General features: G+C 32.5%; 2 protein-coding genes across 2 annotated transcripts in view; one reads left to right on the top strand and one right to left on the bottom strand.

Moving 5' to 3' along the window:
* The window catches only part of LOC112688117 (chaoptin), a 30,684-nt gene extending 23,727 nt beyond the window's left edge, over positions 1 to 6,957 (top strand). Inside the window, exons 2-9 of the mRNA XM_025561154.1 lie at positions 1,906 to 2,189; positions 2,252 to 2,487; positions 2,560 to 2,659; positions 2,732 to 2,902; positions 2,969 to 3,087; positions 3,173 to 3,310; positions 3,378 to 3,617; positions 3,711 to 6,957. Coding sequence (XP_025416939.1) covers positions 1,913 to 2,189; positions 2,252 to 2,487; positions 2,560 to 2,659; positions 2,732 to 2,902; positions 2,969 to 3,087; positions 3,173 to 3,310; positions 3,378 to 3,617; positions 3,711 to 6,524 — 4,095 coding nt within the window. The 5' untranslated portion in view covers positions 1,906 to 1,912 and the 3' untranslated portion in view covers positions 6,525 to 6,957. The remainder of the gene's footprint in view (positions 1 to 1,905; positions 2,190 to 2,251; positions 2,488 to 2,559; positions 2,660 to 2,731; positions 2,903 to 2,968; positions 3,088 to 3,172; positions 3,311 to 3,377; positions 3,618 to 3,710) is intronic.
* Positions 6,958 to 8,165: 1,208 nt separating this feature from the next.
* On the bottom strand, positions 8,166 to 11,719 carry LOC112688124 (signal transducing adapter molecule 1). The gene is made up of 2 exons (XM_025561164.1): positions 11,466 to 11,719; positions 8,166 to 9,683 (listed from the first exon to the last, which is right to left on the bottom strand). The coding sequence occupies exon 2, from the start codon at positions 9,664 to 9,666 to the stop codon at positions 8,230 to 8,232; it is 1,437 nt and encodes a 478-aa protein (XP_025416949.1). The 5' UTR covers positions 9,667 to 9,683; positions 11,466 to 11,719; the 3' UTR covers positions 8,166 to 8,229.
* Positions 11,720 to 11,877: the final 158 nt, after the last annotated feature.

Below are 11,877 nucleotides of genomic sequence, written 5' to 3' on the forward strand. Positions count from 1 at the left end.
AAGGTTATTTTAGATCAGCGTTAATTAAATTTACACGGTCATAGAAGTGTACGCAATCCACCATGATGCCTAACAGAAAAAAAAAGTAGATACGTCGAATAAAATATACATTAAATCTTCAAACTGTTAATCTATAATACGTACGTTATACGCCTCCTTACAGTTATTGAGTGTAATCGTATACACATACCTATTTAACGCATGGGTCGATCATTCGATAATTTCTAAAAAATTTCGAATAATTACATTCGAAACGGATCATAAATGGATGAGTTCAGAAAAAATAAACACAGATTTAACATGCTACTTAAAATCATTGGTTTTAATATGAAAATGGATTAACCGACATAATATACTTACCATATTCATTTTATCTCGTTCTTTTAGACACCTACCTTACTATATTTGTTGTGCAATTTACAGCATATAAACCCAAGTATAGGATATAATATTATTAATGCAGAAATTTTTTACGATGGATTGAATGTTTCTGATTTTACGAAGAATTACCGCAAATGCGGTTTACTTTCGGTATAGTCCAATCCATTTGTACAATTATGCTATTATCCATGCTCGGAACGTAATTTTATATATTTTATACAAAATGTTGTTTTTATTATTGAACGTATGTTACATGAAAATCATAAGAAAACCTTGTGTTGTTTTTTTAACGGATCTCAGGTCTGGAATTTTGAATTTTAAATTTATTTTAGGATGAGTAACTTTTGAAAATATTTTATGTATAATCGATAAAATGTATACATATTCATCTAGGAAAATTAAAATGAATAAATTATCTCAGTTGTTTTTAAGCATAACATTTTCTCTCACACACTAAATATATTTTTTTTTTAAATAATTTTAGAACATAATTCTTAGACATTTTAAACACATATCAATATAATACTTCAATGCAAAAACCAAAACCCGATATTAAAAATGTTTAGTTATAACGTAAATATGTTTTTCTCACTGTAAATGTATAGAATCAATTTTTGTTAAGTCACATTGTTAACCTATAAAATAACTTGAGAACTCACTACAACTATATTAATAGCAATAATTCCGGTATTTTATCGTCCAAATACACGGACAACTAGTTAATTTTAACATTAAATTATAATTATAATATAGGTATAGACATTGGTATGTAAGTATATTATTAAAATTAAAAATGATTGCATACTAGTATTATACTCGTATTATACATTTTCGAAAAAAAATTTTTATCATTAGAATATTTTATAATAGGTATATTAACTAAATATTGCCGTATTTTGAACATATTAGGGTATATAAGTACTATATTGTAGTTTTTGCATTACAAGACAGATCAGAGGTATTCTTTAATATCTATTTTATATTTCAAGCAGCTCGAATGTTCGATTTTAATAAATACATAAATGATCAAAATAAACATATAATTTAAAATGTTAAATTGTAGTGCCTATATGTAAATAATAACATTAAAATATTAAATAATCACGTGAGAACTGATAGTGTGAAAATATATTTTAAACATGTATAGAATTAAAATCTCATATTTTACCTCGCCAAAAATATCATAAAATGTTCTTGTATTATTATTGTTGAAATTGCTTCCCATTCAATATTTTTATAAAACTTTCATGATATTGTGATTAACAAGAACTCTGTATTCCTAATTATTATGGTCCAAAAAAAGTAATTTACGTAATATTTGTTTAGATTATAGTAAGCTATCATTACATTGGTTCCTTAACTACCTATCAATTATTTAATAACTCTAACCGCTTTATAGTAACGTAGTGAAAGGTACATTATGTCAGAGTGATCTTATGTATTGGTCAATAATTTAATACTAATTATCGACTAAATGCCATCAACCGATTTCTTTTAAAATATTGTAACTTTTTATTTCTGTAGATTAGTCATGCGTACCAGATGGAAGGAAGTGCTGTGTATAACACTGTTGATAATATTCAACGCGTGCTTATCTACTTCTACGTTGTGCGAAGATTTGAAAGTGGAATTTCGATATCCGTGTGTCTGCGAAGAACTAAGTCAGATCGGCGGCCTAGCGTTGAATTGTGATGGTGTAGTCTATTCAAGTGACCACGTGAACTTACCAAAAAATCTACCAGTTTTGGTATTCACTCAAAGAAACGCTGGTCACCATTCTGTACCCACACAACTTTTTCCGTCTACGGGTATATATTGATAATAATTAACATTACTATAGATGTAGAATTGACTTTGGGTTTTCATCTAGTCAAACTGGACCTGTCACAAAATTCGATCCGGCGATTATCCGAAAAATCGTTCGGTGTTATACAAAACACAATCGAAGACCTGCGGTTAGGGGGTAATCTATTAGGCGACACTTTAAACCCAATATTTTCTACTACCGAATTTCATGGATTGTCAAAGCTCATACGATTGGATCTGAGTGAAAACAGAATATCTTCTTTGGAGGAAGGCATATTAAAGGGCTGTGTACATTTAGAGGTAACGTGTAATTAAAAATTATATACTGAAGAAATATAATATGTGCTTTTATGTTTTGTTATAATTTTACAGGAACTGAAATTAGACGGTAACCGACTAGAATTTATTCCAAGTTTATCGTTGAATGGTCCAGAATCATTACGGAAATTATCTTTAAAAAATAATCGAATAGGTATTACATACACATTTCGACGTAAAGAAATTTACCAGTTAAACTTTTATAACTTACTGTTTCTTTTTTCAGATAGTATACAGCAAGGTTCTTTTCTTTCTCAGAAGTCTTTATTAGTAATAGACTTAACATCCAACAGAATAAATAATGTTGAGATAGGAGCATTTGAAGGCTTGTCGGTGTTAAAACAACTTTTATTATCCGAGAATCGTTTGTCCAAGTTTAACAGTGATATTTTTTCTGGTAATATATAACTAGAAATATCATAAGGTTAGCTAATAAATTAACTATGCATTTTTTTAATTTTAGGTGCGGAAAAATTAGAAAAATTAGATATCTCCAACAATTTTATAATTGAATTTCCTTTAGTTGCTTTACAAAAATTTGATAATTTAAAAGTACTGAATTTATCTTCAAATTTAATACAGGTAAATTTTTTTGTGTACAAGTGCTTGTGATATTAAGATAAAAAATTTAAATATTACAATACATAGTCAATTATATTTATTTCAGAAATTAGAGAACACGCAATTAACTTCATTGGAAGTTCTTGATGTTAGCAGAAATAATATCGGAAATATTTCACCGGGGACTTTTAAAAGTTTAAAAAAACTCAAAACCTTAAACTTAGCTGTAAACATGTTAAGAACTGTAAGTATAGAATTTGACAAAGAAAATGTAATTTTCAACTGTTACTTACAAAAGCTTATTGAAATAGGTCGAAGATGATGCTTTTGAAGGTTTATCAAATCTCGAATCTTTGTCTTTAGAAGATAATAATATATTATTAATACCTGCAACAGCACTTAGTAAATTACCACGTTTAAACAAATTGCGCCTGGATTACAATAGAATTGCTGCGCTTTCGTCCAATATTTTGCGTGGACTGTCGGAAATCTTGACTGAACTAGGACTGAGTAGAAACGTCATTAGAGAAATACCACCAGATGTATTTCAAGTACGTATTAAAAAAAAATAATAATAATTTTTTAAATTTCCATTTAACTAAAATACTATTACTTAATATTTTTAATTTTTTTTTTTTTTTTAGGATTTTAAACATTTAAGAGTACTTGATTTGTCCGGAAATTTATTGCTGTCCGTAGAACTATCGACGTTCTCTGGCCTAGAAGATACGCTTGAACACTTAAATCTTCAAGGCAATCGGATCGCTTCAATTTCATCAGAACCATTGAATCTTCAAAAACTGAAAACTCTTGATTTGTCATACAATCAACTGAAAGAAATTCCTAGACACACTTTTACTGTAATGTCTTCATTGTTAAGTTTAAACCTGAGCCATAATTCACATTTGGCTTTAATACCTGTAAGCGTATTCCATCCTTTAACGAAACTGCAAAAACTAGATATCAGCTTTACTAGTATAAAAGTTTTAAGTCCGGAGTTATTCTTCAAAACATCATCACTTACTCACCTTTTCATACAAAACAATGGTATTACTGAATTACCAGAAACTATGTTTCAAAGCCTATCAAATCTAATTACATTAGATTTATCAGAAAATCAAATAACAAATATACGAATCGGCTCATTTATGGGTTTATCTTCTGTTAAATATGTAAATTTATCAAAAAATAAATTATCATCATTCAAAGGTGAATACTTCATAACGAAACGAAGCAATGGGACTCCGCTTGAAGAAATTGATTTGTCTGACAATCAAATTAGTTATTTGTTTCCGTCTACTTTTAAAGTACATCCCACTATTAAAAAAATCAAAGTGTCTAATAATAAATTCAACTTTTTCCCCTCTGAGTTGATTGCTGGCTTGGCGTATTTACAAGAGGTAGATTTAAGCAAAAATAGTCTCAAAACATTAGAAGAATTCGATTTCGCAGGCCTACCAAGGTTAAGAAAATTAAACTTGGCCGATAACGAAATAGACACCATAAGCGAGACAACGTTTCATAATTCTACTCAATTACAAAACATAATGTTGGCCAACAATAACTTGGAACGAATCGGAGAGAGAACTTTTCAAGGGCTAAATCGATTGCAATATTTGGATTTGGAAAACAATAATTTGACAGAATTACCCGATTTGATTTTCGATCGTACAAGATTAAAAGTTCTGGAAAACATCAACCTGGCCAAAAATAAGTTTACCATAGCCCCGCTGAAAAGCTTACAGAAGCAATACTTTTTCTTGTCGTCGGTCGACTTGTCCTCGAACCAGCTGACGGAATTGCAACCGGATGATATCATACTGGTGAACATCAAGAAGTTGGACCTGTCGTTCAACCGCCTCTCACCAGAGACCATCAAGAACATACTGAGCGAGCCGAAGACGGTGCGCGAACTGAACTTGGCGGGCACCGGTATAAAAGCCGTTTCCGCTTTGGAGACGCCATTCTTGCGAAAACTCAATTTGTCACACAACGAAATCGACGCGTTGGATGAGCACATATTCGACCGGGCCACGTTGGTCGAGGAGCTGGACCTGTCGCACAACCGGTTGCGGAGCTTGGCGTCACTGCGTGGTGCGTGGCCGAAGCTGAACCAAGTGCAGTTGGTTGACATCTCTTGGAATCCAATACTGAACATCGTGCAAGGGGACTTGGACAAACTGGGATCGCTGCGATCGTTACGCATTAACGGATTAACGGAATGCGACCGGATCGAGAAGAACGCGTTCCGTAACCTCGGCAACCTGGTCGAACTGAAGATGTACGAGTTCCCGAAGTTGGGCTATCTGGACGTGACCGGATTGCTCAACTACCTGCAGTCGCTGGAAACGCTGGAGATCGAGGTTAAGGACCCGTCGATCGGCAGCCAGCTGTCGGCCGCGATGAACCCGCGGCTCAAATCGCTGACCATACGGGGCCAGCGGATCACGTCCATATCGTCGGGAGCGCTGGCCGGCCTCAAGTACCGGCAGGTGTACATCAGCATCCAGAACACGTCGCTGACCGCGTTGCCACCGTCGCTGCTGATCGCGTTGCCCCGGTCGTCCGTCATCCAGCTGGACGTGTTCGACAATCAGCTGACCACGCTTTCGTCGCAGTTCCTGGCTGCGCTCGACGACCGGCGTAGCTTACTCAAGCTCAACGGGCTCCGGTCCAACCCTGTGTACTGCGACTGCAACGTGCGCGCGTTGCGCAGGTCGCCGCTCGCGCTAGACCTGGTCTGTTCCGCGCCCGCGTTCGTGGCCGGCAACCTGCTCATCGAGATACCAGACGACGATCTGACGTGCGACGTGAGTCGTCAGACGACCACGACCACTAGTACGACCACCACGACAACGGCCGCGCCCGCGACGCCCGGCAGTGCGATCGTCAAAGCGCCGCCCAAGGGGACGCAGCAGCGCGCGACCACCACGGAGCCGGACATCATATGGTCGCTGCCACCGGCCATAGCGGCCGCGCCCAACCTGCAACAGAAGACATCGGGGGCGGCGGGCAAGCAGCCACCAAATCTGGCGGCCGCGGCCGCGACCGTCACCAACGACGACACACTCATCATCGGCATCGTGGCCGGCGTGGTGGTGTTCATCGCTATACTGGTGATCATCATATGCATCGTGCGCATACGGCTGTCCACGGCCGAGTACAACTCGCACATGAACGCGCTACCGCCCGTACTTGGCGCCCCAATGCATTGCACAAATCAGTCGTGCCCGTGTCCGAAGGTGCACAGTCAGCTGGGCGCCGGCCACATGTACCCGATGTCGGCCGCGTCCTACAGCAACAGCTACGCCACATTGCCCGCGCACAAGCTGTCATCCGTGTCGTCGCCGTTGCGACAGTCGTACAACACGTTGAACGCGCCCGCGCCGTACACGCATAATCCCTATTACATACCGTACGCCGGTGACGAGAAGGAGTACGCGATGAGCATGAGATAATCGACGGCGACTCCGCTGTCGACCGCTACCATTACTACGCATAGGCGCAAATATGAGGGTGGGACTGGTGGGGCTAAGCCCCTCCCCCAAAAAACAAACGATTTTACTACATGTTTTGTTACAATGTAAAAACGTCCTGTACAGCACTGAGCTTTAGCCCTTCTCCCAAATTTCAAACACTATTTGCGCCTTTGCTACTGCGTTCCCCGCAACGATTTCGCGAACAATCATTTGACCGATACAATTGTATATAGTTTACCATTACGCGTATTCGTAGGTATACCACGGTGTTCAAACGCACAGCGACAAAGAATCAAAAACTCTAGATATTAAATGCAGTGTACGTCGGATTATTCCTTGTACCTAATATTAATAAATCATCTTGCCATTGTACATATAGATTTTTAATTGTTTATTATTATTATTATTTTTTTTTCATAAGGAATTGAACCGTATTTATAATAAATATGTATATAGTTTATAGGTTTCAAATGTTCATTTCATTATTAAATTTACAACATTTATAATGTAGAATATATTATACTATAGTAGTACCTTAATATCATAAAATATATTGATTGATTTTTAATATTTTATTTTGTACATTTGTAGCCATGCGAAGCCAGGGATGTAAACCACCTATAATGTGCGCTTTTCTTTATACTTCTTTACAAGAGTTCGATCAGAAGTATAACTATTCCAATCATAAATTTGTCTTGATATAATAATAATATTTCTTTATTACGGAAATAAAGTTATTAGTGTGCATTAATTTCGGTCATTTTTGAATTTTTCAAGTCTTCCAAATAGTTGAAGAAAATCGAGTCACTCGCTCCTATATCTCGCGCCTGTTTTCATCTTCAATTTATGTTGGCTATAGCTGCTCATAGATGACTTAAGATTTAAATTATTTACCATAATAACCATAGTACAAACACAGTAATCATTAAACAGTGATTAGTGAATGAGTTCATAGTTACCAATAAATTTACTTAAAACAGTTTTAGTGTGTATGGTCAATTCTAATTTATGTATAATCAAAATGATTTTTTTGGTTATTATCTTATAATTATACGAAAATTGTTGGTTTCTGTAATGTTAGTAATATTATGTTTTATTTGGTATCCAGTAATCCAGATTATTTTATTTTAACTTTATTGCACAGAAATCGCAATGCTGCGAGTCAAAGATATACAAAACTCAATATTTTTAAATTTTTTATGCTCAATGTTAAATATATAATAGACTTCACGCAACCCAAATTTGGGTCGTATCCCACCAGTTGAATAACATTGTTCTATACAAATGAAGGATCATATACTTGAAACAGAAGGATTTTTAAACAGAACAATGAAAACACTTGTTAAATGGACCTTTAAAGGATAAAGTATATTTTATTTCATTAACTATAAAGATAAAAGACATAAACCATATATTTGTGAACCATAGCTCTTTTTAAGTATTACAAATATATATTTATATATATAATAAATCATATATAAATATATATAAACAAGTATATATAAATACTTATACAAAATAAAACAAATTTGAAGGTAACAATGAGCAATTAATAATTATATATGTCATATTTAATTTATACACCTAAATATTAAAAAATCAAAATAATATATTTTATATGCAGCTAAAATAAATCATATAAGCGAGGATAAATTATTTAAACATAATAATGTTTTGTTTTTTATTATTGTTTTGGTGGTTGAGATTGTGTTACATAGTTTATGCCTTGGGGTAATGAATCAGATGGTGCATTGTGTCCTGGGCCATATAATTGATTGTAGCTGGGCAAATTTTGCATATTGGGAATTTGATAGGGTGGCTGCTCATGAATTGGACACCCAATATTAGGCCCAGGCATCATATGACCTGGATTAACTGGATACTGTGATCCAGGCATGTAATGTTCAACTGGCAGAGGTGCATAGTTAGCCATCATGCCATTATACATTTGCATGTGTGGTGAGTGAATCATATGCTGTGGAGACATAGTGGGAGGTTGTATTGATTCTGGCTGTGATTTGGGTGCATAAGCCACAGGTTCCTTCATAAATATATTATACAACTTCACTGCTTCTAAGAGTTCGGTACAGAGTTGTGTAAGTTGGGAATGTTTCTTATCAAGTTGTTCAAGTTGGGCCTCAATCATTGGTCCCATGGCGTTCACTTGTGCTTCCAATATGAACATCTCTTCAGTGTCTGTACTGTCATCTTTTGGGTTAGCTTCACGTAACAACTGAAGCAAACAGTCAATTTTATTTTCATCGATTTCTACAGATTTATAATCTTCTGCAGAGTGTTTAACTGATGACTTTTTTGTATTAACTCGTTCAGTTGTTTCTTTCGGAGTCGATAAATCCGTTGTTACAAAATTTGCTGGAAATAAACCTTCAGGATGTTTGTCTGTAAATCCTTTCCACCAATTGGGATCAGAAGAATCGAGTACATAAATTATATCACCAGCAGAGAACGACAATTCATTATCTTCAGCTGCTTCAAAGTCATACAAAGCTTTTACTTTTTTTGAATAAGTTCGTCTATCAGTTTCGACTGTTGGTTTTTTTTGTGCAGAACGATCATTTTCCAATAAACTTAGTTCAATTGCTTTGGCAATGTCATCAACTTCTTGTAAAGATACTAAATCTTTTGATTTTGCTCCTTTCACAGAACTTGTATCTGAAGTCGATGAAAAGTCTACTCCTTCTTGTTTTAATTTAGAATATAATGAAGGTATTAGATTTAACTGCGGATCATTTTTAAATTCATTTTCTGCCCATTTTTTCAAAAGAGATTTTAATTTATCAACAACTTTTAAAGGTAAATTTTTAGCAAGTAGTTTACGATATTCTTGTTCAAAATGTCTGGAAGCCACTTCAAGTAAAAAATTTTTTCCACAATTATTAACACAAGCATCTAAAAGTGTAATTGCCTGTAAGACAACATGTGGGTCTGGATTATACAGTCTTTTTATTATTGACTTAAAACAGTCTTTAGAATTAACTGATGAGGCTCCAACTTTATCACATATTTCCATGATTAAAGCCCAATCTTCTGTTGTACTAGTGCCACTTGTTGCTTTTTCGACATCTGTGTCAAATGATGATGACAACAAGAAAGAGCCCATCTTAATCAAATGTTTTACTAAAACAGAAAATACAAATATTTATCATGAGTAAATAACACAAACAATGAGAATAACTTCCTTTGTTTGTAACTTAACAAAACAACAAAATAAATTTATAGAGATGAATTATACATATCAGTAATAGTGATGATTAATAAAAAATTAAAATATAATTTATCATTAATATATATTAAAAATTTATACTAAATTTATAATAATATTCTAATAATTTGATTCTTATTGATTTAATGTTCTTTAATCCTCAATTTTATTTTTGTATAATTTAAACTTAAATTTAAATACAATAAAATATTTAAAAATTAAATTAAAACATGCTTATATAAAATAAGTCTTTGTCTGTTTAAAGAATGTAAAAAATAAATTATTTGAAAAATTAATTATAATAATTAAAAATATTTATATATTAATTTTTAAAGTTATCTAATTTAATGAATTACAATACAAATTTTCTAAAAGCTTATAACTGAAAAATTATAGTATACCTTATATGAGGTTTGAACTAAGAATAGTAAGTTATTATCTAATATTTTAATGTACTTTAATAATTTTTTTTTTTTTTAAATAATTGAAAGTATTTATCGTTCAACCATTCTTATCATGTTAAGCATATAAATATTAGTATTATAAGTATAGTATATGGAATAGAAAAAAAAAATTTATATACATCAATTCATACATATTAAAATTGAATAAACACAGTTTTATAACTATCATCAATGTTAAAACTGAGATACAGTTTACAGTGTTCTAAAAAAATAAAATTTCTAATTGTTATTAAGCTTTAATCATAACAATCAAGTCTGCCATGAATGAGTGTAATAAGTTTAGTTAAGTTTTTACTGTACTTTTAGTCTAATATCCACACACTTGGCACGTAGTTTAAGCTTTTGAAATGTTAAGCATAATTCTAATCAATCTACTAATTTTCTGGATTATTGAAAGTTAAATATGAATAATATGAAAAATAGGATATCTAATAAATCAATAATGATTCAAAAATAAACCTGTACCATTCCAACAATAGTACCATTAAATTACAGGCTTAATTAGGTTGTAATAATCATAAAAGTCATATTTTTAATTAGTAAGCTATTGAAAGTTTAGCTAATGCTTTTTAATACAATAAATAAATAGGTACTTAATTAAGAATAATTTAAGTTAACAATTTATCATGACTAATTAATTAAATAAAAATTAATAATAATATTGCCACCATTCAAATAAAATATATGACAATACTAAAATAATATAAGTATCTAATGTAGAGGATAACAAACAAATTCATTATCACAGTTACAAATTAAGTCAATAATACAACATTCAATTATATTACTTGTTCTCAATACACATAAATAACTAATAGCAGATGGTTGTCAACGTATGTGATAAATTAAAAATTATTTTATCATATTACACAAATATTATATAATATAATAATAATATAATATAATATATAATATAATATTATTATTGTATAATATTGAAAGAGTATAACCATGGTACTAATAAATTTTAAATAATACTAAATAAAATGTGTTAATTACAAATAATATGAAAATATAAAAGAACAAAAAAATTAAGTGTTGAAGACAAAATAAATTACAAAACAATAGTGTTATAGATTTAAGCAAGTTGATAATAGAAGTCAAGGGTAGTGCATATATCGATTTCGCGACTAGCTATGCTGTTGTAATAAAAATTGAAATCAATCGGCTAAAGAATATTTATTCCATCACTGTGAAATCTAATGGGGTGTAAAGCTATAACAATCTACTTACATAAATCTTTAAATACGAATAAGGCTGCCGAGTTATTGTAGCTACCAAAATCAGACCACTTGAAAATAAAATCAACTGAAAGCTTGGTACACGTCCGCAACCACTGTAAAACTTACTTAATGATTTCTGATCAACAAAAAGTATAACTATAAATGTTATGAGTTAATACTAATGATTCGGGAAACTTTTCTATAAGTATTTATTGGAATAAAATGAAATTCTTACATAGGCGAGGACAAAGAATATTAATATGGTAATGATAACGAGTCGATGTCTATCAATTGATAATGTAGTTTGGTATTCTTGGTGTATACCATTATTCAATAACCTTAAAATATTATTTATAATATACGATAATCAGATAACAATATTGTTTGTTGTATGTTTTGGATGCGTCTCAATTCTGTGGATT

This window comes from Sipha flava, unplaced genomic scaffold, assembly GCF_003268045.1.
Source record: "Sipha flava isolate LNK unplaced genomic scaffold, YSA_version1 37_pilon_pilon, whole genome shotgun sequence".
Classification (NCBI taxonomy): domain Eukaryota; kingdom Metazoa; phylum Arthropoda; class Insecta; order Hemiptera; family Aphididae; genus Sipha; species Sipha flava.

What these genes read in the sequence shown, in the direction of transcription:
- LOC112688124 (XM_025561164.1), bottom strand. Translation starts at nt 9,666, where the DNA reads ATGGGCTCTTTCTTGTTGTCATCATCATTTGACACAGATGTCGAAAAA.